Source organism: Xyrauchen texanus, chromosome 50 (assembly GCF_025860055.1).
Source record: "Xyrauchen texanus isolate HMW12.3.18 chromosome 50, RBS_HiC_50CHRs, whole genome shotgun sequence".
In the NCBI taxonomy this organism is placed as follows: Eukaryota; Metazoa; Chordata; class Actinopteri; order Cypriniformes; family Catostomidae; genus Xyrauchen; species Xyrauchen texanus.
In genome coordinates this window covers 4,484,486-4,510,192 of record NC_068325.1, presented here as the reverse complement: position 1 = coordinate 4,510,192, position 25,707 = coordinate 4,484,486, and the positions used below count along the sequence as shown (strand labels likewise).

The following is a 25,707-nucleotide window of genomic DNA, read 5'->3' as shown; positions in this document are numbered from 1 at the left end:
ACAAATCCGAAGCTTTGGCTCTGACAGTGTACTGCCCAGTAACGGCTTTCCAGCTGGGAGCCTGCCAGTGGCCCAAACAGGGCATTAAATATTTGGGCATTTTATTCCCAGCAAATTTGTCTGATTTAGTTATAGTTCATTTTGACCCCTTAATAAAAAGGTTGAGCGATGTGGGCAGGCGGGCTTCATTCCATTTCTCTATGATTGGGAAGATTAATGTTATTAAAATGAATTGTATTCCAAAAAACTACCTACTACAATCTCTCCTTGTAAATAGATGTCCCCCTCTCTTATTTCAAGCAACTTGATAGCAAAGCGAAGTCCTTCATTTGGAATGGTAAACGTCCCAGATTACATTTCAATAAGTTACATAGGCCAATTGACAAAGGTGGGCTAGGGCTACCCAAGATTTTGTTATATTATTATACATTCGGTCTCAGACATTTGGGTCATTGGTTCCACCTGAGAGAGCCCCTCCCTGGTTTGGTATTGAACAGGAAGTTCTTGCCCTTATTTCACCATTGCAAAGCCTTTCTATCAAAGTAATCGGAGAAGTTAAGTTACACCCCGTTATTTCGCATTTGCACTCGGTATGGACAAAAGTGTCCAGAGTGTTTAACTCAGACATTTATTTAAATGTTGCCCCAAGCATATGGCAGAACCCTAAATTATTAATTGGCAAGTCCCCTTTCTGCTGGTCAGAGTGGATTGTGAGGGGGCTTCCTACACTCGGTGACATATATGGAGAGTTGAAATCTTTCGAATATTTGGTTCAACATTTTGGGATTCCCAGACCTCAGTTCTATAGGTATTTACAGCTGCGCCACCTGCTTTGTACGGTTTTTGGGAGTAGCACACACACACCCCCTAAACGGCAGATACTCTGGGAGTGGTGATTACAGCTTTTGGAAAAGGTCATGAGGCATCAGTGTATTACGCCCTGCTAATTCAGAGTCTGGGGGACAGAGGTTTAAATTCTATCAAGAGATTATGGAAGAAAGATTTAAACTTGGCAAGGATTCTAAAAAACAAGTCTGCATCTAGAGATGCAAGGGTGCGCCTTATGCAATTGAAGATTTTACAAAGATTCTATAGGACCCCCTCTAGATTGTATAGGCTTCGTCTTAAAGACACACCCACCTGCTGGCGATGCCAATCAGAAGATGAGACACCCATGTTTTTTTTTTGGGGGGGGGGTGTTAAAATCCAAGAATTTTATGTGTGATGTTTTGAGCACTCAAATTTTACTTTGGCCCAGACTCAGTATTTTGGGTGATGGGGCGGTCATTTGGGGGATAAACACAAAAAAATTGGGTTCTGACCAGTATCATGATTGGCAGGCAAATTATTTTAAGGGGATGGAAGTCGGTTGGAACGCTCTCATTTCCAGAGTGGTGTGTGGAGATGGGGAGGGTGGCAGCTTTCGAGAAGGTGGCAAGTAGAAGGCTGAGGATTTGGGACTTGTTTGATAGGAAATGGGGCAATTATTTCGCATTTTGGGGGACTCTCGGGGAGGGCCTGTGGAGCGAGAAGTTTAATTAAATTAAGTATGTTTATTATATTTTCTTTTCTGTTTTTTGTGCGCGTGTGTGTGTGTGTATATTATATGTAACCACAGGAGTGTACGTTGGGGGTCAGGGTGGGGGTTAAATGTTGATTCGATATACACTCACCTAAAGGATTATTAGGAACACCTGTTCAATTTCTCATTAATGCAATTATCTAATCAACCAATCACATGGCAGTTGCTTCAATGCATTTAGGGGTGTGGTCCTGGTCAAGACAATCTCCTGAACTCCAAACTGAATGTCAGAATGGGAAAGAAAGGTGATTTAAGCAATTTTGAGCGTGGCATGGTTGTTGGTGCCAGACGGGCCGGTCTGAGTATTTCACAATCTGCTCAGTTACTGGGATTTTCACGCACAACCATTTCTAGGGTTTACAAAGAATGGTGTGAAAAGGAAAAACATCCAGTATCGCGGCAGTCCTGTGGGTGAAAATGCCTTGTTGATGCTAGAGGTCAGAGGAGAATGGGCCGACTGATTCAAGCTGATAGAAGAGCAACTTTGCCTGAAATAACCACTCGTTACAACCGAGGTATGCAGCAAAGCATTTGTGAAGCCACAACACGCACAAACTTGAGGCGGATGGGCTACAACAGCAGAAGACCCCACCGGGTACCACTCATCTCCACTACAAATAGGAAAAAGAGGCTACAGTTTGCAAGAGCTCACCAAAATTGGACAGTTGAAGACTGGAAAAATGTTGCCTGGTCTGATGAGTCTCGATTTCTGTTGAGACATTCAGATGGTAGAGTCAGAATTTAGCGTAAACAGAATGAGAACATGGATCCATCGTGCCTTGTTACCACTGTGCAGGCTGGTGGTGGTGGTGTAATGGTGTGGGGGATGTTTTCTTGGCACACTTTAGGCCCCTTAGTGACAATTGGGCATTGTTTAAATGCCACAGCCTACCTGAGCATTGTTTCTGACCATGTCCATCCCTTTATGGCCACCATGTACCCATCCTCTGATGGCTACTTCCAGCAGGATAGTGCACCATGTCACAAAGCTCGAATCATTTCAAATTGGTTTCTTGAACATGACAATGAGTTCACTGTACTAAAATGGCCCCCACAGTCACCAGATCTCAACCCAATAGAGCATCTTTGGGATGTGGTGGAGCAGGAGCTTCGTGCCCTGGATGTGCATCCCACAAATCTCCATCAACTGCAAGATGCTATCCTATCAATATGGGCCAACATTTCTAAAGAATGCTTTCAGCACCTTGTTGAATCAATGCCACGTAGAATTAAGGCAGTTCTGAAGGCGAAAGGGGGTCAAACACAGTATTAGTATGGTGTTCCTAATAATCCTTTAGGTGAGTGTATGCGTGTTGTGTATCTATGAATCAATAAAAACAAATTTTTTATTGGAAACACAAGGAACACCCAGTTTTAATTAAAATGGTCTAATTTTCAAAAAGGTAAACAAGAATAACTAACAAAATTACAAAATGGTACTTATATGCTAAAAGATAACATACTATAAATGAATAGGTAAATAAAAGTGCATAGGATGGAAAGATGTAAGTGGTTGAATTGGATGTAGCAATGACAAAGTATAACATCTCGTGAAAGATAAATTGCTGTTTCTCTGTTAATTAATAAGATGAAATACGTATTCCTTATTAAAACAAATAACTCAGATTAATGCAAGACATTTGATTTACAGGTTATGTAGTCTAAAGAACTTTAGATAAACTGAAAGTATACACTAATGCCAAAGTCTCAGGAAAGAGGTTTAGTAGTGATATTTACGTTCTCCTTGATCAATTAATGAATTCGGTGATAGAGACATCTTCCACTGGGGCTCAGGGCCATGTTACAGTGGGGAAAGAGCTGGATTACATTTCAACAGCCTTGGACATGAAGGAACGGAGGATTGAAGGAATCTCCTGGAAGCACAGAGAGGGTTCTTGCAATCTGGAACATGCAGATATACAGCCCTTATGTCTGTGCAAGTTTCTATATCTGGAACACGCAGATGCACAAAGCTTGAAGAGAAGGTTTGCACGCCAGAGCTAAACCTTGTAGCTGTAGTTATCTCTTTGGTATAGGGATTGTGAACTTGGCGTTGCAATAGTCTCTTGTAGGTAAACTTGATATTTGGTCGATCTTCTTCTGTCTCTCAGATGGAGATGATGAACACTGGATAATCTGTTACCCTCTCTCTCATGGAGTGAGACCAGAACAGAGAAGTGTATCCTGTTAATGACCCTCTGGACAGGGACTCAGGAAAAAAAGTGTGGTCATCCGGAGGATAGTTTTATACCTTCCTGATGAGGACATTTCAGTTTGGTTCTTTATGTTTCAGGGTTATGATTGGCTGCTGACATCAGAGGGGGCCCATCCAGTTTGGCTCACCCTCCCATCTCTCTAGCATTATGATGGGGGTTTTGAAACCACTCATGGACCAAAGAGATAGTTGAGACTACCTGACGAAGAGTGAAGCCACAGGCAGTCAGAGATTCTCTGCTGCAAACAAATAAACCATAACAAACTATTGATAATTCCACTATTGGCACCATTATAGTTCTCATTTTCCCAGTTTTTGGCCAAATAATATTTAGCATTTAGATATATTGTGCACCCCACTAACAAAATGGATACTCATTATAAGCACATATGTGACTGTATTGTAGCACTGAAAACATAAAAAATACATTCATATAAATACTGTATCTTTAATTAGTGATACCTAACCCAAAGTTTTACAACTTTGATGTGTAACTAGTCTCACACAGTTTGTGCAACAGACATGAATGATACTTAATTAATGTGGCTTATTGACAAAAGGTGTGCAAATAATTTTTTTTAAACAACCAAACTGATGTTTGATTTGTTTTGGCAGACGATAAAATTATATTGAATTATAACTGAAGGAGGGACCCGAGACATTTCTAGTACCAAGAATGTCATCGAGACATGAGGGAGGCTTTTATTTACTTGGACCAGTAAAAAGATTTTAATTTTAATTTCGATTCAGGTTCCATTTATTATTTTTTTCATACTTTGAGGAAGAATTACTTGGAGATAAGAAAATAAATTCTTATCGAGTCATCAACAATCATAGTCTCATAGAATAATGTATTAGTCTTCTGAATTATACTTTTGCATTCTTTTGAAGCTTGAAGAGATGGTCACCATAAACTGCCATTGTATGACATCACGGAGCACAACAATTTTTCACAATTTCTCCCTTTGTGTTAACAAAAGAAAGTCATACGGGGTTATAACAACACAGGGGAGAGTAAACAATGACTGAATTTTCATTTTTGGGTGAACTATCAATTTATTAGAAGCATCAAATTAGAACATCTGCTCTGTTCTGCCCACCTCTTTGGACCCATTGCAGTTTGCCTACCGCAACAACTGCTCCACTGATGATGCCATTGCATCTACACTACACACTGCTCTCTCCCACCTGGAAAAAAGGAACACATATCTGAGAATGCTGTTTGTAGACTACAGCTCAGCATTCAACACAATAGTGCCCTCCAAGCTTGATGAGAAACTCAGGGCTCTGGGCTTAAACAGCTCGCTGTGCAGCTGTATCCTGGACTTCCTGTCAGGCAGACGTCAGGTGGTTAGAATGGGCAGCAACATCTCCTCATCACTGACCCTCAACACTGGAGCCCCGCAGGGCTGTGTTCTCAGCCCATTCCTGTATTCCCTGTACACACATGACTGTGTGGCAACACATAGCTCCAATGCCATCATTAAGTTTGCTGATGATACAGCGGTGGTAGGTCTGATCACTGACAATGATGAAACAGCCTACAGAGAGGAGGTGCACACTCTGACACGCTGGTGTCAGGAGCACAACCTCTCCCTCAATGTCAGTAAGACCAAGGAGCTTGTGGTGGACTGCAGAAGTAAAGACAGAGAACACTGCCCCATCACCATCAATGGAGCACTGGTGGAGACAGTCAGCAGCTTCAAGTTCCTCGGTGTCCACATTACTGAGGAACTCACATGGTCCGTCCACACTGAGGCCGTTGTGAAGAAGGCTCACCAGCGCCTCTTCTTCCTGAGACGGCCGAGGAAGTTTGGAATGAACCACCACATCCTCACACGGTTCTACACCAGCACTGTAGAGAGCATCCTGACTGGCTGCATCACCGCCTGGTACGGCAATAGCACCGCCCACAACCGCAAAGACCTGCAAAGGGTGGTGCGAACTGCCAGAAACATCATCGGAGGTGAGCTTCCCTCCCTCCAGGACATACCAGACGGTGTGTGAAAAAAGCTCGGAGGATCATCAGAGACTCCAGCCACCCGAGTCATGGGCTGTTCTCACTGCTACCATCAGGCAGGCGGTATCGCAGCATCAAGACCCGCACCAGCCGACTACATGATAGCTTCTTCCCCCAAGCAATCAGACTTTTGAACACTTGATCTCTCACGATCAACAATCAGCACTGCACTTTATTTATCATCATCTTGTACCACACACACACACACTGGACTGTCAATATATTCTCCCCAATTCAACGACTGACTGTATATATATTTTTATATACCCTTACCCATATTTTTTATTTGTATTGTATGTGTACTCTATATTGTGTGTATTGTTTACTGTACATTGTATATTGTGTTGTGCAAGTATGTGTACATTTGTTATGTAAATATGTTGTTTATTGTAATTGGTACTGCTATGTTATTCGGAACTGCACCCAAGACTTTCACCTACTGTTGCACTTGTGTACAAAGTAGTGTGACAATAAAGTGATTTGATTTGATTGAAATTAAACCATATTTCTTTAAAGCAAAACATTGAATAAAATTACATCTACTGTATTAACAAATAGCAGTCGTCACATGGGTTGACAGATGCCCAACATGGCACCCGAGGTGAAATCACAGATGATCATATGTAAACACTGAACCCCTTTCACAGTCTGCCATCATCTCTGTGAGTGTCAGCTTTCTCTCATCTCCCATCATGTTCTATGTATAGATCCACCAGTAACCGGACACTGGCTGGGAATGAGAGCAGGACGATTCCCTCCAACACAACACAAGACACCAACAACCTACATTCAACCAAACCACTAACGGATCCAACTTTGCAACTTAATCAGTTCACATTGCATTGCGATCACTCAAATTTAAGTATTTGTGTTACTTCTATAGCAAAACAGACAACACTGACTCAACCAATGGTGTGAGTCTGAGGCAGGAGTATGTTTGTTTGAACAACAGTATGAGTATTTCGCACTACCTGTTTGTAAAATAAAGAGGCGAAATACAAGGATGAATGTTCGGAAAACCCACCTGTATGTCGCAGAAGCAGGCCCCTGCTTACCGGGGGTGGGAAACACATGATGCAGATAATCACTCAATAGCTTCTCATTGACAATACCTGAAAAACATCAATCATATTCATAAACACAAGTGGTAGACCGTTATATCGGTTTTACCGATCAGTGCCGATAGTTGCCTTTTGGAACTATCAGTTATCTGCTAAATCTATGTCAATAATTGCCAATAGTTTTTTTTCTATTCTTTCATGTTTCTCAATCTTTCATTATTGACAATACCTGAAAAACATCAATCATATTCATAAACATTAGAGGTAGACCGATATATTGGTTTTACCATTTAATCGGTGCCGATAGTTACTTTAACCATTTACCGATATAATTTTGTTTTATTATTCTGTATTTTTCAATCTTTCAACAGCAAAAATATTTATCCATATGCTCTATTAATACTCACTTCAATGTGTATTTTGTTATTTTGAAAAGATAATCAAGTGTTCTCAATTAAAATGAGGGCATACAACAAATTTGAAACTATAATGGAAGCATGCATCTTCAGCATATATTAATAGTTTTGGCAAGTCATTTAGGACATCTATATTGTGCATGACACAAGTAATTTTTCCAACAATTTTTTCCATTTAATTGACTATATCACAATTCCAGTGGATCAGAAGTTTACATACACTAATTCCAGAAAACTATGTCAAGCCTTTAGGCAATAGCCAATTAGCTTCTGATAGGCTAATTGGCTAATTATAGGTGTACCTTTTGATTTATTTTAAGGCCTACCTTAAAACTCAGTGCTTCTTTGCTTGACATCATGGGAAAATCAAAAGAAATCAGCCAAGACCTCAGAAAAAAAAAATTATGAACCTCCACAAGTCTGGTTCATCCTTGGGAGCAATTTTAAAAAGCCTGAAGGTACCACGTTTATCTGTACAAACAATAGTACACAAGTATAAACACCATGGGACCATGCAGCCTTCATACCACTCAGGAAGGAGATGCATTCTGTCTCCTATTGATGAGCATAGTTTGGTGTGAAAAGTGCAATTCAATCCCAGAACAACAGCAAAGAACCTTGAAAAGATGCTGGCGGAAACAGGTAGACAAGTATCTATATCCACTGTAAAACAAGTCCTATATCGACATAACCTGAACTGTTGCTCAGCAAGGAAGAAGCCACTGCTCAAAAACCACCATAATAAATGCCAGACTTCAGTTTGCAAATGGGGACAAAGATCTTAATTTTGGAGACATTTTTCTCTGGTCTGATGAATCAAACATTAACTGTTTGGCCATAATGACCATCATTGTCTTTAGAGGAAAAAGGATGAGGCTTGCAAGCCGAAGAACACCATCCCAACCTTGAAGCATAGTTGTGGAAGCATCATGTTGTAGGGGTGCTTTGCTGCAGGACAGACTTGTGCAATTCACAAAATTGATGGCATTATGAGGAAGGAAAATTATGAGGATATATTGAAACAAAATCTCAAGACATCAGCCAGGAAGTTAAAGCTCTTCACGAATGGTTCTTCCAAATGGACAATGAACCAAAGCATACCTCCAAAGTTGTGGCAAAATGACTCAAGGACAACAAAGTCAAGGTATTGGAGTGGCCATCTCAAATCCCCAACCTCAATCCGACAGAAAATTTGTGGGCAGAACTGAAAAAAAATAGTGTGCGAGCAAGGTGGCCTACAAACCTGACTCTGTTACACCAGTTCTGTCTGGAGGAATGGGCCAAATTTCCAGCAACTTATTGTGAGAAGCTTGCGGAAGGTGTAAACTTCTGACTTCAACTGTATACACAAAACCTTTTATCTGGTGGATATATAGACTATAAAAAGTTATGGTGGTTAATACTTAAACATGGAGCATTGTAATGGAGCCAAGACAACATCATTTCAAAATAAGTCTCCCTGGTGTGTTTCGGAGATGTTTCTAGTTAAATGTCCAGCATAATGCACCAAATCTTCTTTTTTGGGGGGGGTTGAAGTATAAACTATATCTGGGACTTGTAGCCTCTGTGTCTGTAAATCAATATATAAATCGATTTATCGGTTATCGGCCCTTTCCACCATCGTAGTTATCAATATCGGTTAAATATACTATCAGCCAACCTCTAATAAACAACTCTTAAGAAGGCAGAATAACGATAAACTCATCACTACATAAACATACCTGTAACTTTGGCTTTGTCTGTGTCAGATGCCAGGCGATAGTTGCGTCGGGACAGGGCAGTGCCACCCTTTGTGCTCATATTGCCACTAGACAGGTCACCAATCTGAGAAACGGGGACAGGAAAAATATACAATCTATTACATACCTGTACATTGATAATTGATGCCTATCAGCAATCAACTAGCTAATTAAAAAGGAAGGAGAATAGAATTTGCAGTTTACGATGAATAAACCTAGCTGTTGATATTATTAGAGGTTGACCGACAGTGGATTTTGCAGATACCGATAACTAAGGTGGTGGAAAAGGCAGACAACCAATTAATCATCTGATAGTTTTCTAAATCAATTAATAGAATATTAAATCGGCATAGATTTTTGTCGTTAACCAATAGTTCTAAAATGCAAATATGGGCACCGATTAATCTGTAAAACCGATATATCAGTCTATTATATTATAGTATATTTTGTAGTGTTCTTCCAAAGCCACAAACCCTAAGTATTAAACTTCAGCCTTGTGGACAATAAAACGGGCAACAAAAATCATATAGACTTATATTAAAGGAGGGACCCCAACCATATCTAGGCTCCTCCCATATTAGGTTAACAAGGTTATAAATGCTTAATTTGGTAAATACTCTAATATAGAGTATTGTAATGAGGCCAATTCTCTGACATTGTAAATTAAGACATTAAGGCATTTTTCAGGCTTGTTTATAGTTAAAAGTCCATGTTATGCACCAAAACTTGGCTGATGAATAAACTAAAAAAATATATATTTTTTTTTCTCTCTTGTAGCCTCTATGTCTTCACCCAACAGTGTATGGAAAGACTAATCTTTTTTAATAAAAAAGATAATCATATATAAAAATATTTATTTTTATTTTTTTACTTTTGACCAATTAATCGGTTATAGGCCTTTTCCACCACCTTAGTTATTGTATCAGCAATTTCCACTCTCTGTTGATCTCTAATTTATAATTATACAAATTTATAAATAAAAAATTTAATCTGGAATATTCCTTTAAGTAATTAATCGTCATATGATGCTTGTCAGGTCAGTAGTTCATGTACATACAAATATAAAAATATCTGAATAAAAGTTTAGCTAAATTGCTATTTGAAAATATACTAAAAGCTAATAACTGTTAAGCATTATAAATCATTTATATTACACGTTTCAATGTTTACAATAGTAACGTAACAAAGATGCATCCGATTTTAATACCACATTTTAATAAATACTGTCATATGGAATGATTGTCATATTTACATTTAATGGTATTTACAAGGTACACTCCAAGGTACTTTAATGAATGCCATGGAAACAGTCCACAAAATGGTATTAACATGGCACCATTTACACACACACACACACACACACACACAAATATATTATGGTATGTTCATTATTATGGGAAGTTTTTGTAAGTGTATTATTTACATTTTAGAGGAATCAACACAATTTGGTCCCTTTATAGTATAATAACACACATCACACACTCAGGTCTAGCCTTAACGAAGATTCCAATTATTTTGACAACAGTCTTGAACTAAAATCAAACTCCCAAATCACCCAAAGTTTCAATGTTTACATGCTGTTGTCTTGGTAAACAAACATAAACATAAATATACACACCCAGCATCCTGCTGATACTTTATAACTGATCATGTTATTGGTCATAATGTTTACAATACATATGAATGATTTTAAAGGAGAGTCAAGGCTTTAAAATGCTCAAAATACGTGTATCAAAAACAATATTTAATGTGTTGAACCCTCCGTGTTAAATGCATATGACAGCAAGAGCTGCTGTAATCTTATACATACACACACGTTTAAAGCGGTCATACCTTATGTTGTTTTTCAATATATCCCGCTGTCGTCACTGATTTGGTGTGTATTTGTTATCAGCAGATTGCGTTATTGGACTATGCTCTTTAAATATGTCCACAGTCACTGCCTTAAATCATAGAAATAGAATACATGGATAGAATAGCCATTCGTATTACGTAAGGTTACTAAATTGGGCGGGTTTAGTTGTCCGGAAGTTGCTTTTTTAATCGGTTAAATATACTACGTCTAAATAATAATTATGATGTGTTGACTTTTAGTTGTTTTTTTTTTTACCATTAAATTGCTAATAAAGTTTCTCAGTTTTATTATTCATTAGTAAACTACTGTCCAGACCGCTGCTAAATGTAGATCACGGTTAGCATTGTATCGTGACAGTTGTTACTTTTCACAGCGCTGTGTAGTTTGGACCAATCACAGCTGTTTGTGATTAATGCGTTAATACTGAACTGTGTAAAAAAAAAAAAAAAAAAAAAAATTTGTAACACTTTTTTTATAGAGGTTCCTGGGGCGGATTTCTATTTATATGTCAAGGAGCCCATCAATTGAATAAATATATTGAAAAAGATTATACATTTAAGTGAACATGTGTCGCTCATGGTCAAAGGAAGATTCTGAGCCGTCACGCGCCCCCTAGTGGAATCTCGCAGCGTATGCCATAAGAAACCGTTATTGTAACGTTTATTCGATTCAACGCTATGGATCACCGTCTGGGACAAGTTTAGACATGTAGGAAAGCGAATAATTAAATCCATATAATGACCACCAGCGGCAGATGTAAATAAATATTAATTGTTTCCTATGAGAGAGAGAATTAGTTCTGTAGGGGCGCTTGATGGCTTAAAGTCCTACTTCTTTGAACCGCATTTCAATTTCAGGATTTTGTATTTTTTTTCTGCACCAATCTGGACTATAATTTATGCCATAATAATAAAAGCATTTAAATGAAATTCCACATTTAAGAGTTGAAACAGGTGAATTATTACTTCCCATCATAGCAGACCGATCAAAGACAAATCTAATAATTTGTTTGTAAGTTTTTGGCCTTGCTGTACATTTGCATTAAATTATAACTCGGACAAAAGAAAACTGCCTAAAAATGTCCAAAGAAGTTAGCTTGAGCTGAATTTGAGGGTACAAGAGACTAAATACTCAATGGAAAAATATACTCTAGTCTAGTCAATATCTAGCATTCAAGTAAATTGAAGTAGTGTTTACCACAGACCTTATTTTACTCTTAAATTCAAAACTTCCATTGTAAAACCCATCGGGATCACCAGGGGACCCATAGCTAGAAAATGCTAATTCCCTTTTTTGGACAACAACCTGAACAGCTCTATGATAGATAAATGTGTGAATTCCCACAATGTTTGAGTAATGTTGTAAATAAAGTGCATTTAATACACTACTAAACAGTTCTAAAAATACTTTTTTTTTTTTTTTTTTTTTTACATATTTTACAGTCATTATGCAAAATTCTTACATAAAAGTTTCAATGTAAAACTGAGCTAAAACATCAAACTGATGTTACAAAATTGTGACAACATTTGTCTATTCTCCGTCCAGTCTTAGTAAGAGACTGGATTCACAAAAATCCCATTAAACCAGACAAATACTCTCAGTTAACTGTAGTCTTGAGAAAGGCTTTCCTTCTGATCACCTCCCCCTCCCCATATTTCGATTGAAGCTGCTTAAGTTCATTTGGATCAGCTAACAAGAGTAACTCATCATCTAGACGGGTCCAGAGGGGTCCGTGCATCTCACAGTCGTATCCCTCTATTAGATACATCTGAGCTTTTGTGAAGTCACCATTGGATTTCAACAGTGCCTTGGTCACCTCAACAAGGTCTTTCTTGGTCTCTCCTATCATGTTCATGACATGTTGTTTGACCTCTAGCAAGTCCCTTGAGAATGTTTCCTCTTGAATTGTCTTGCTGTGGTCTTCTTGTGTCTCAAAGATGAAGGTATGTGCACTCAAAGTTATAGGGACAGCTGTGCTACTGGACCCTTCATCTGCTGATATCAGTGTTGCCCCATTGCAAAGGGTGTCTGGTGAACGTTGGGCTTTGTGGTGATCAGCTTGGCTTTCTGGTTCCCTTGCAAGATTTTCAGGGGTGGCTAAACTTTCTTGGGTGTCTGAGGACTTGATCAATGGTGCTTCACTTGGACCCTCATCCTCTTCACTTTCATCATCCATCTGTTGAAGTGAAGCATTAAAGGGCATTAGAGATACTGATAATCAGTTTGACTGTTATTCTCTACAGATATTCACTCTTATTTAATTACTGGTTCTTAATTATTTGGTCTACCAATAAATGTCAAAATTTGGTGGGACTCGTGGGGGGCCTGGGTAGCTCAGCAAGTAATGACGCTGACTACCACACCTAGAGTTGCAAGTTCAAATCCAGGACAGGCTGAGTGACTCCAGTCAGGCTTCCAATTAACCAACTGGCCTGGTTGCTAGAGTGGGTAGAGTCACGTTGGCTTAACCTTCTCATGTTCGTCATAATGTGGTTCTCTCTCTCGGCGGGGAATGTGGTGAGTTGTGCGTGGATGCCACGGAGAATTGTGTGATTCTCCAGGTCTCCGAGGTAACGCGCTCAACAAGTCACGTGATAAGATGCACGGATTGACGGTCTCAGATGAGGAGGCAACTGAGACTCGTCCTCCGCCACCTGGATTGAGGCGAGTCACTATACTACCACGAGGATTTAAAAGTGCATTGGGAATTGGGCATTCCAAATTGGGGAGAAAATAAAAAAATAAGCATTTGGTGGGTCTCTAAAAGAATAGCACCCAATAATTGGTTTGACTGATATTATTTACCGATATTCTCTCTATTTAGTTATCGGTTCTTAACTATTGGGTCAACCTATCCATGTCAACATTTGTTGGGTCTCTAAAGAAAAGCACCCAATAATCAGTTTGACTAATATTCTTTACAGATATTACCTCTTTTCTACTTAATCAATTATCGGGTCTATGATTTATGACCATAAATGACTCTCTCTTAAGAATAGCACCCAATGGGTCATGGGTAGCTCAGGGAGTATTGATGATGAATACCACCCCTGAAGTCACGAGTTCGAATCCAGGGTGTGCTGAGTGACTCCAGCCAGTTCTCCTAAGCAACCAAATTTGCCTGGTTGCTAAGGAGGGTAGAGTCACAAGGAGGTTACTCCTTGTGGTCACGATTAGTGATTCTCGCACTCAATGGGGTACGATGTAATTTGTGTGTGGATAGCGGTGGGTAGCATGAGACTCCATATGCTTGGAGTCTCCGCGGTGTCGTGGACAGCGAGCCACGTGATAAAACACATGGATTGAATGGTCTCAGAATCAGAGGCAACTGGGACTTGTCCTCTGCCACCTGGATTGAGGAGAGTTACTGCGCCACCTCGAGAACCTACTAAATAGTGGGAATTGGGCATTCGAAATTGTAGAGAAAAGGTGAGAAAAAATAAATATTTTTAAAAAGAATAGCACCCGATAATCGCTTTGACCTATATTCTTTACCTATATTCTCTTTTTATTTATTGGTTCTTAACTTTTATGTCTACCGATAAATGGCAACATTTGATGAGTCTCTAAAGAATAGCATGCAATAATGGTTTTAACCCATGTTCTTTACAGATATTCACTCTTTTCTACTTAATTATTGGGTCTTTGATATTGTGCTTACTGATAAATGGCACCATTTGGTAACTCTAAAGAATTACAACCGATAATCCCTTTTATCTATATTCTTTACCAATATGCAATCTTGTTGTTATTGGTGCTTTACTTAGTTCAACCAATAAATGGCACCATTTGGTGGGTCTCTAAAGAATAGCACCCGATAATCGCTTTGGCTGATATTCTTTATCGATATTCACTCTGTTTAGATATTGGTTCTTAACTACTGGGTGAACCGATAAATAGCACCATTTGTTGGGTCTCTAAAAAATAGCACCCAATAAATTGGTTTGACTGATTTTCTTTACCGATAATCACTCTTTTTAATTGTCAGTTCTTAATTATTGGGTCAACCAATAAATGGCACCATTTGTTGGGACTCTTAATAATAGCACCCGATAAATTATTTGACATATTCTTTACCGATATGCACTCTTTTCTATTTAATCAGCTATCGGTTCATTAATATTACTCTTCCGATAAATGGCACCATTTGGTATAATTGGTTTCATTAACATTTTTTTACCGATTTACACTGTGATCGGTTCTATAATTTTGAGCCACATGTGTGGTTTATTCTTCATAAAGTGTATTTTTAGGACAAGAAAAACTTGTATTGAGTACTCATGGATCAGTAAATATGGATCAGTGGCATTTAATGCCTTTGATCATAATTATTGTTTAACTTTCACCATTAAAAATAATGATCAAACCTAAACTGTGAGCCAACTTCTGGTTGAGTTGACATCTACATTTCTAAAATATATAGGGTTGATTTTGTTTGATCGTACCACATCAGAGTCCTCAAACTCTCTTGCAGCTCTTGCAAGAATGCCAAGTTTCTTAGAGGTGGGCGTCGAGGATTTGCAGGTTGTTTGTCTGGTTTTGTTAAGGGATGAGGTATTTTCATTTGATCCTAAATAAAAAGAGAGAAACATTTTTTTGGACAGAGCTTCTTGAGGTGTTCATTCAACAAACACAAAAGATTACAAAATGCTTACAGCTTATTACAATAAGCTGTCAAGCTCTAGAAATAGGCAAAAAATATTATATTGAAGTACCATATTAGTAGTTTATATGACTACTGCACTATATTCCACGTCTGTCTGAAGCTATACAATAGTTTTTGTATTGGAAAAAACTAAATTAATGAAGTTATTGAAATCCAAGTTTTTAAATCACTACAAAAATCACTAAAAAATGAATACGCATCACGTCAGGTTCGATGTCAATGACGCTAAATGGAATTCATTCAATCATGTATCATCACTGATCCTGAAGTGAAAAAAATCACAATGATCAGGAGATGGCAAAAATGTGGCACGAATGTTAAGAGCTGCAGCTGGGGTCAATTTAAGTGAATAACATAAAGCAATTGTATGACTTCAGAAAACTTGGAATAAAGTGCACAAGTCATATGAGCTATTATGATACTTTTGTAAACCTCGAAAGAAAAAAAGAAAACAGGTTTGGAATGACACGTAAATAATGACAGAATTTAGCTTTTAAAGCATTACCATCTGGAATGTCTTGTACATCACAATCTTCATCCAATCTTGGCCTTTTAGACATTTCAGGCCCATCATTGACTGGCCGAGGTTGCTCTTGTGTATTCTTAATCATTTTGTCCAGTTGGTGAATCTGGACACAAGATTCCTGCTCACCATCATTACTGGAGGCCTGTGATGGTTCCCCTCCTGTCTCTGCAACATCTGGAGGTAAACTCGCTCTCTCAGGAGAAGCTGGAGGATTTGTCCTCACAGTTGGACAAAAGCTGGTCTCTGCGACGCTTTGCATTTCAGCAGCATCTGCGATAACCACTGACTTCCGAGGTGACTTTTGTGAAGTACCGGTCTTTGACAAGGCTTGAGTTATACTCTCCTCACAACAGGAGCTGTGAGAAAAGGTTAGGGGTTTCTTTTTAGAGGCAGTGCCTGGACATTTTTCCGGGCTTTTCTTCAAGAGCTTATGCTGAAGGTGCTTTAGAAACCGATTCTTCATTGACTGCCAGCTATGGTCTGTGACACGTTGCTTTTCCATTTCTCTCCAAACCCGAATGCTATTAGCTTCATGATGCCGCTTTTCCATAAACTTCAATATGGCAGCATCATCGTCTTGTGAATAACCCAACTGTATACTGCTTTGGTTGCGAGAAGCCATCCTTGTCTGAACAGATGGCCCGATACTTACCGTGTATCCATCTATATCTAATTGTTGGTTCTGCTTTACACAATCTCTGATAAACTGAGTGGAGATATACGTTAGTCCAGTGTTTGCCATGGCATTAGTCACGTCCACAGGTTCGGCCAGTAAAATGGCACCAGGCTCTTGATTTCGACACATAATGCCTCCTCCATTAGTTATCAGTGGGTAAAGCTGCATTTTAGTAGGGCCAGGTCTTAAATAGAAACGCATTGGATGTCCACTGATGTCCAAGAATAACACCGGGGATATCTCGGAGATCTCCTCATTGGCTATCGTGGACATTGTGACAGTTATCTGTGGGGAAATTTAAAAACAAAGTTCATGACATAGTCTGTTACAAATTTGCTTCCATTTAATAGGTGACCTAGACACATAAATGTTTCTTCTTTATTTAAGTTCTTCGCTTTAATCTTTCTTCAATGGTTTCAATAAAACAAAAGTGTGGTCTCAAACTTTTGCCACATTAAATTATTATAATAAAGGAATTGTATTTATTTATTTGTTGGCTCTTGCATTTACAGCTCGGAACTTTAAGTAAACGTTAAGTTTGCATATATCACAATTTTGTTGTAAAGCAACAACGCCAAAATATGCAAAGGTCTCCTAAAATATCCAAAGCAAATGCGAACACACGACCTGTTCATAAATAAAAACACTAATGTATCAAAATATAAACTACCTTTACTTCTGAAGCGTTTCAGGAGCACGTCGGATGAACTTATGCGATTACATGCCACAGAAAATATTCGACTGAGATATTTTTCAAAATAAGAGTCACAGAATCCGTGTTTGTACGCGCCGTCGCCTGAGTGATAATACTCACTGACACTTTAATTTTGGAGATACCCGGAAAAGCAAATACTTTGAGATCTCGTACTATAGTGATACTCACAAATGTTTACTATCGCCTTTTAGCGGGAATAACATTTGAGCGAGAAAACAACATCATTTCCGGTGTAAAGTGAAAGTAAAGATTTAACCATTTTACGGTGTTCGTCATACTTTGGTGTTCGCCGGTTTTAAAAAAAATTACCCGAACCTACATGTGTAATATTGTACTTTTTGTGATTTTTTTTATATGTAAAAACACTGATTTTTCTAAAATAAAAACAATAAAGTTGTGCATTTTGGTGGGGAGTTTTTGGTATTGATACCTTATTTAGCTCTAAATTACTAAATTACACCATTCATTTCCATATAAAATATGCACATTTTATATTATCTACACTTTAATAAACACCTTAATTTCAGTAAATTGAAAGTGTCAAAACATCACAATTTGTCATGTATTGGGTGTCTCTGGTGACATCTGCTGGAATATAAAAACAGCAATTACATGAAATAATAACTATATTCAGAAGAGAGCTCCAGTGCTCAATGCATTGGCTGATCTCTATCTACCTTATTCTTATGCCATGATGCTTTATGCGAAATGTGGGAGGTACTTCCGCTAAGAAGTAAACACAAGCTATGTCTTGTTTTGAAGGCTTCCTCCTCCCGAGGTCGCATTTGTCAGCCACATACGTCATCAAGGCTGTCTCATTTCAGAAAAGGGAGGAGGACAGTCCTAATGCAGCCTTCAATGCGACCATCTTTCACAGGAATTAGTGGATGCATGAGGTGTATCATTCACGGACACTCACAACCCACAATTCTTTACTTCAACGGAAATTAACCTCAGTAGAATGGTGCAGAGTATATAATATGTATAATTATAGTTATATATAATTAAAATAATGTATTAAAGACTAAAAGTGCACATGTAAAATCTATTTTCTTTTCTCTCTATATCATTATAACTCTCCTAAAATGTACCTCATACATTCCCTTTCATAGGGACTTTGTTCCCTTGTCACTTAAAGCGCTCATCTTATGCAGTTCAATATTTTATATAGATTCTATTGGACCCCTCTAGACTGTATAGGCTTGGTCTTTAATACACATCTATCTGTAGCCTTAGAGGAGGGGTCTTATAGAAGATTAGGGAATCTGGATATGTTTCTAGGAAAATGGGGTGGATATTTAGGGTTCTTGGAGGGTTCTCAGGTGGAAGAGTGAAGAGAGAGGGGTAATTGTCAGTGTGTGTGATTTTTATATTTTTATATATATGTATTTTAATGTATTTTTTCCTCTTTTAGTTGTTTGGTTTTTCTTTTCTTTTATATGTGTTCATGTAAGACCCCAGGGGTGTTTGTTGAGGTTCGGGGTGGGGTTGGTGATGGGGAGGAGGAGGGGTGGTAGTAGGTGTTAAAAGTTGATTTTGTGTAATTATGTTTTGTTTTTCTGTGTTTTAATAAAAATAAAAATGTTAATCATAAATAAATAAATTTATGATTAACCTGAGAGCTGAAACCAGGTTGAGGCAGAGCTGCCGGTGGTTTCTTCACAGGGGGACGCCAATGGCGAGCAGATGGGGGCAGCCTGCGCTGTGACGGTGCGGCATGATGTGAGAGATGGCCTCTGTCTGTTTCCTCACCGCCGAAAACTGCTGGGCGAAGTCGTTGACGGTGTCATCGAAGAGACCAAACTGGGAGACGGTTGTTGAGAAAGTGGGCTTTGTAAACATTGCGCATCTCGACCAAGTTCAGCCACAGGTGGCATTCCTGGACCACGATGGTAGCCATCGCCCGCCCGAATGCTTGCTCGGTGACCTTCGTAGCCCTGAGAGCGAGCTCAGTGGTAGAGCGCAGTTCCTGAAGGGGGGTGAGGGTTCCAGTCCAACCCAATGCTCACAGCGGCCCGGGAAAGCACGTCGGCCATCTGCTCTGATTGGGCGGGCTGGCTCGAGGATGGGAGTCCGGTCAGGTCTTCAGCGTCAGACGCCTCAATGCTCTCCGATGCAGCGGCGATGTCATCATCCAGACCTGGCTCCAGGGATGAGGCAAACTGTCCATGAAGCGAGCCGCCATCGTTCCGAGCGCAGACGGAAGCAAACGAGCGTGCCGGGGGCAGGTGGTTCGTGGGGCTGTGCCTGGCGAAAACGAGCGTGCTGCCATCCCCAAATCGTCTCCATCGCCAGCCTGGTCGTCCTCAATCCCTTGGGAAGGAGTGACGCGGGGGGTGGCTGGAGTGGCGTTCGTTTTGAGAAACGAAATCTGCAGCCGCAATGTTGCCATGGTCATTTCCTTGCAGTAAGAATATGAACCATTCACAAATGCTGCCTCAGTGTGATCACTACCCAGGCACACGAGGCAGTGTCTATGACCGTCGGATCTGGAGAGATACCGGCCACATCCAGGAACTACACAGCGGCGGAAGGGCATCTTTATAAAGATGCATCCTGAAAAGGACGTTCAATGTCCGCTTGTGTATGTTGCTCTTTTACCAGAAAACAAACTCTTTTAGAGGAAAATAAAACACTTTCAGAGAAGTCAAATCTTTCTATGAGAGAAGCGCTGTCGAAGCGCCCAGGGGCAGAGAAAGCCACTGGAATGCGCCGTCAGATCCAACAGAAGCTCTCTTGCAGAGGTGGGTGAAGCAGTCGTGACACATAGCTCACTTATCACACAACCGTTCAGCTCCGAAGAAAAAATCTGTCTGACATTCGCTCCCTTGCTCCTCTTTATACCCGTATGTCCAGGGGCGGGGCATGCAAATTCTATCTGCCAACTTGACATTGGCCTTTTCTCAAGTTCAGATGTACGCGAGGCTCTCAGAAGAGACCCCTTGTGTCACTACAATCGACACAACATCGAGTGATGTGACAGAAGGGGAACAGGGGAACATATTATATCTATGTCACCTCAACTGGTGAAGTTATGGATGGAAAGCCATTTCACATGTTTAGCTCCTGCCAACTGGACATCTTCAACTTTCCATCTGATGTTCAAAACAGCACACACTTTCAACTCTTACAAACACAACAGTGAGTGGGTTAAATTGAAAGATGTATTTATTTAATCCTGTAATTTTCAAGTATGTTGTGAAATGGAGTTGATAGACGTGGGTAGAAAAACTACTGCTCTATGAGGATGTTGGATGGGATAACCTTATTTTTCATGTTTGTGGAACTTTCAAAAAATGTCAGATTACATTTTGTGTCTTTGACACACAATCAATGAAGCATTTATAGCTTTTTTTTTTTACAGAGCGGAAGGCTCTGTGCCTGCCTATCTAATGTACTGGATAGGCCCAGACTCTCATTCTGCATCGAGATGTAACTGCCCAAAGTAAAAAGCTACTATTCTTTAGCTGGGTATTAGGAGAGGTATTTGTTGTTATTAAGAGTTAGTTTTACAGTACCAAATAGATTTCTTTGTGAAGTGATTAGCTGGTGCTCTCCACCTAAGCTACACCTTGTGCTGTTTGCTTATGGGCTTATTAGTCTTGGGTCAAATATGCTAACAATTTCGAGTTTAACTTCCAATCAATTATGAAGGCTTTACCAAATAAGTTGTCCCGCAGATGTGAAAGGACTTGATGGAAGTCCAGTAGTTTGCAGGTTCTTGATTTCAATGAGGGATTTGCACATTAAGTGTTCATCACACCTAACTGCACTGTCCACTCCAGATATCTACATCCACTACAGCTAGCTCTCACCAGGGGTTTTGCGTAGGAGAGTGGTCTTAGTGCAGGATGTGTGTTGGATTCCTTTAAATGGTGAAGAAATACCAATTCCTCCATTCCCTTAAAACATCGTTGATTAGCCACCTCTTATTAGCCCAAATGTTTTTGTACAGGAGGCAGCAGGGACTTGCCCCACTGCGTAAGAGAAGAAAAAGCATCCAGTTTATCACAAAGTAGCAAGTGCCAGTTCAGCCTGCCTCCATCCATACCCCAGAGAACATAGCTGAGGGAACACAGCACTTTGCGTCCGTCTCTGCATGCCATGCAATTTAAGGAGAGAAAAGTCATGAGGTGAGCCAAACACCTTTTTTAAATTGCCACTGCTTTATTTTATGCAATCTCTGCCGAAGTCACAATTGCAGCAGCAGACTGGGCCACCCTGCACATGTTTGAGAGATTTGTTAGAAGCAGGTTCCTCCAAGGTAGGAACCTGGTGATTTTCCAAGGTAGAAGATTAATGCAGGAGATTGCCCTGTTCCCAGGTGACTGAACAAGCAGAGTTGTCTATATATCAAAGTGAGTATGTAGTTATCTGCACATCGCGGTGCAGTTTTGTTGTCCGTTCTGCGTATGCGGTGGCTCATTTGATCTTATTACGGCCCATTCGGCCCGTTTCGCGGCCAAACCACCGGCACGCTCGGTTCTCCCAATGGCCAGTCCGCCCCTGATCGACCCCAAAGTGCATGCAGATTACCAGTCCAGCCCTACTTACCTCTCATAATTCTGTTTTCAAACCTTCCTCTTCACTCATTTTATGTTATGTCTTTACCCAGCTGAAAAGACGAGGGGTGCGTTTCCCATCCAAAGACATAACTCACTGCTGAACCACCATAGTACAATGCATTGTTGGAGAAATTAACTAGCTAGTCATGACTGTTTCCCAAAACTGTACAAACTATGTTGTACATCCTTTGTTCGAACCACTTTGGTTCAATAATGAAGAGCTGTCATTAATGACGTTACGCAGGGGATGGAGTAATAACTTCTTTGGATATCAAATTCTAATAGCTCATTACACATAATACAGAAAGCTGTTTAATTTGCGAAAGCTGCTGAAGACAAGAAAGCAGCATGCACTGTGTAATGCAACAGATACATTGCACTGCAATAGGGGGTTTCCCATTACATCAGACTTTGGGGTTCCCCCGATGCACCTATGCACATATGCACTTACGCACTCTAAAAACCTATAAGAACACCACTTATGCGTTAACATGTGCACATAAAATGTGCTCTTCGACAGAAGCTGTGTGTGTTAAAGTACTTTCTCTTAACAGCCTTTAATCCCATAAATGGGTGCATTGCATTTACGTGCCGTTTCAGAATGGCGCATTCTGCAAAACCCTAGGACAAGCAGTTTTATTAATGCATGTAAACATGATCAAAGTCTTGACAGAATGAAAGATATACATGGCATAAAGATATAGAAGCCGCTGCAAATAATCAAATAATGTCCACACAGGAAACTAACAAGGAACTATGCTTCTAACCATAGGTGGAGAGCTGTATTCCTAAACACACAACTTTGCAATGCTGTTTGTGAATGTTCGTTGGAACTATGGTTGCGGGAAACACCAAATCGTTGGTGACGATGGAACTTGCAAACATAGTTGGCTAACAATGCTTTTGGGAAATGCACACCAACTCAGCTGGTCACCAGTAGACCGTTACAGGAAAAAGTATATGAACCCTTTAGATTTCTGCATAAAATCTGTCATAAAATGTAATGGCATGTTGGAGTACTGGCGTCCCCTCAAAACTTTTTCAAAGCTTGTCTCAAGCAAGGCTTCTTTGGTATACCAGCTTCATTAGATAGATAATGCTGGTTAATCAGCTTCACCAGCTATCTTTTGCTGGTCAACAACTAGAGCAGCCCCAGCAACCAGCATAAACCAGTCTGGACCAGCATGGAATGTTTTATATCTTTTCAGCAGGGTAGTTAGCTGATAGTTCATCTTCAAAATATTGACATAAATATTAAGTTCAGAAGAAGGAGCAATCTTTACCTCTGTCTCTACTTGTCTCTCTTGATCTAGATGAGTTTTCTCTCTCTGCATGTTGTTGATGATGACATCATTACTAATAACTTGAGTCGTTCCAGTAACTATCCTCCATTACCTAAGTGGATCAGAATTCTGGTACTGAAATATCTTGCTCGACTTGTTAGGATGGAAAAGATATCTTGTGATCACAATTCTGCCATGGAAGGTAATACTCCTTTTGGAAGACAAGATCTTTTTTTCTATTAGAATGCTTTTGGTGCAGATTTAAGTCTGTTTGATGTGTTTCTTTGGTGTAAAAGCTGTTCTCCAAAATGAGGTACACATCAGCGAACCACACCTGAGTCAAAAATGGTGGTTTGTGCTTCCATTCATGTGGTCTAAGGGTACGGTATGAAAGCAATACTGACAAAGTCAATTCTTCTTTTGAGTCATGTTTCCTGCGTACAGCAAACTGCTCGAACATCACTGTCTATGAAAACAGCATGGCTGAAATTCCAAAGTCAGAATCAGAATCTGCTCCAATGAGTCTCCGGGAACAATGTCTAGAGGAAATGAAGAAGATGAGTAAAAGTCTATTGACTATACGTCACTAGATTGAAGAGTCTTTCAGAAAGGACAACAGTACAGATGAGTGGATCCTCTTTGGTCAGGTCACTGATCGTGTACTCTTTATCCTTTATTTTGTCTTTATCATTGTGAGCTCAATCACAATTATGGTTCTGTGGCTGCATTCATATAGTAAAAACAAAAAGTCATATTATGTTCTTCCCTGCTCTGTAAACTCATCCTATATCACCTGAAAACCACCAAAAGTGTGATGATGTAAATAGGGCATTTGCTTTTTATTTAAATGTAAATTACAGGATGGAATTTTCTGCTCAAAGTTACTATCAGTACATAGAAAGTGTGCTTAAATGTGTACAATTATTAGTATTATTTGTAAATCTCATTAAGAATATTTGTATTGTTAGTTTGTAATAATGTCATTCAGAAAAGGGCTGTATTCTCCTCAATATTCATGATCATTAGGGCACTATTATGTTAAATTATCTTTTAAATATCAATTCCTATCAAAAAGAAATAACAAAAACATCTTGTAGAACCACAATAGCTCAAGTGTGAATCCAGTGTTCTTTCCTCTAATTAAATGTGTGCAACAGAACATGTTTTTTTCTTGTCATGGAAAAACAAGGTAGATCACTAATGAGTGCAGCCGAACTGAACCTAAGCTATAAAAACAACATTTAACCATGTGGTGCCAGTAAAGAGTGAGTACATTTCACCTGTAGAAGAAAACAGTATGATTTAAACTGTGGACAATTAAAAGGATATCTCGACTGCAGTTATTATGGGACATCTTTGGCTTTTTCTTCTTTTGGCATGTTTTGTTCTAATGACAGGTAGTGAATGATACATCATCTTTTTAATATAGATCATAGTTTCCATGTTTTGGACAGTTGTAATTGTGTCTTCTTGAAGAAATTGGTCTTGTGGCTGAAGTGATTAAGCATTGACTTAGCATACCAAATTGATGATTTACAAAAAACTGCTTTCCAGGACATTTTTACTGTAAGATTACAAAAGTAGGTCATTATTCTTTTCATAATGTACTTGACTTATTACTTATATGCTATGTAGTAATGTAAGGTGAGTTCAATCTCATGATTGTTATGAAAGAAAATGATAAGGTTTGGTGAGAAACAACCCAAAATCGAATGTATTATTTAGTGAAAATGTTCACTGATCGTTGATCTCCTGTGTGCGTTCATGATAGGACATGGGAGCAACACTTCAGCAGTGCCCTCGTGGGCCATTCAAGCGAAAACTTGTTTTGTTTATCTAACAACAGGTCCGCCACAGTGATAGTGACAAAAGAACACAACACTACTGAAGAGTTTGTAGTTATAGAATTGATGTATTTCTATGCCCAGACTTATTTTTTTAACGGAGAACTCTGAAATCAAACAGAAACTTAGACGAAGCTACAGGCAGCCACCGTCACACTGTGTCCTAACCTGATGGCATGACACATGATAAGAGGTATATTTTCTATAGTAATCCGATTTTTTGTCCTAACCAGCAATGACGAGCGATGGTACATTCTATAGATCCCTTTTCTATGTTCGGCATTGTGCGGGTAACTCCGTCCACTGTGACCAGGCACTGGTCCAAATCGTAAAGAAAAGTAAGGCTGGGCATAGAAACGCATACATTTTTCAACGACAAACACTTCAGGCATGTTTAGTTAGTTCTGCTCTCTGGTTTTTGCGCAGCTGTGTTGTTTTCTGTTGTCGCTATATCACTGTTTTTAGATAAACAAAACAAGTTTATCAATGTCGTGAGGGGGCTGCATGAACTGTTGCTATCATGTACTATCATTAACGCTTACAG

At 39.4% G+C, this 25,707-nt stretch overlaps 2 protein-coding genes across 2 annotated transcripts in view; both read right to left on the bottom strand.

Moving 5' to 3' along the window:
* Window positions 1-10,965, bottom strand: part of LOC127641218 (E3 ubiquitin-protein ligase RNF123) — a 161,338-nt gene extending 150,373 nt beyond the window's left edge. Inside the window, exons 1-3 of the mRNA XM_052124042.1 lie at window positions 10,867-10,965; window positions 9,016-9,118; window positions 6,842-6,929 (exon numbers count right to left, since the gene is read on the bottom strand). Coding sequence (XP_051980002.1) covers window positions 6,842-6,929; window positions 9,016-9,094 — 167 coding nt within the window. The 5' untranslated portion in view covers window positions 9,095-9,118; window positions 10,867-10,965. The remainder of the gene's footprint in view (window positions 1-6,841; window positions 6,930-9,015; window positions 9,119-10,866) is intronic.
* A 1,419-nt stretch (window positions 10,966-12,384) lies between these two features.
* terf2ip (telomeric repeat binding factor 2, interacting protein) lies at window positions 12,385-17,473 on the bottom strand. The gene is made up of 4 exons (XM_052124463.1): window positions 17,427-17,473; window positions 16,060-17,041; window positions 15,334-15,458; window positions 12,385-13,064 (listed from the first exon to the last, which is right to left on the bottom strand). Exons 2-4 carry the CDS (start codon window positions 17,027-17,029, stop codon window positions 12,486-12,488), a joined length of 1,674 nt encoding a protein of 557 aa, XP_051980423.1. The 5' UTR covers window positions 17,030-17,041; window positions 17,427-17,473; the 3' UTR covers window positions 12,385-12,485.
* Between the last annotated feature and the right edge of the window lie 8,234 nt (window positions 17,474-25,707).

Bases quoted from the DNA above. Each gene is read 5' to 3' on its own strand.
- terf2ip (XM_052124463.1), bottom strand. From the start codon at position 17,029: ATGTCCACGATAGCCAATGAGGAGATCTCCGAGATATCCCCGGTGTTA. The intron at 15,459-16,059 runs GTAATGCTTTAA...CTTTTTATTTAG, and splicing joins TGTACAAGACATTCCAGATG to GATCAAATGAAAATACCTCA. The intron at 13,065-15,333 runs GTACGATCAAAC...TCACTTCAACAG, and splicing joins AGTTTGAGGACTCTGATGTG to ATGGATGATGAAAGTGAAGA.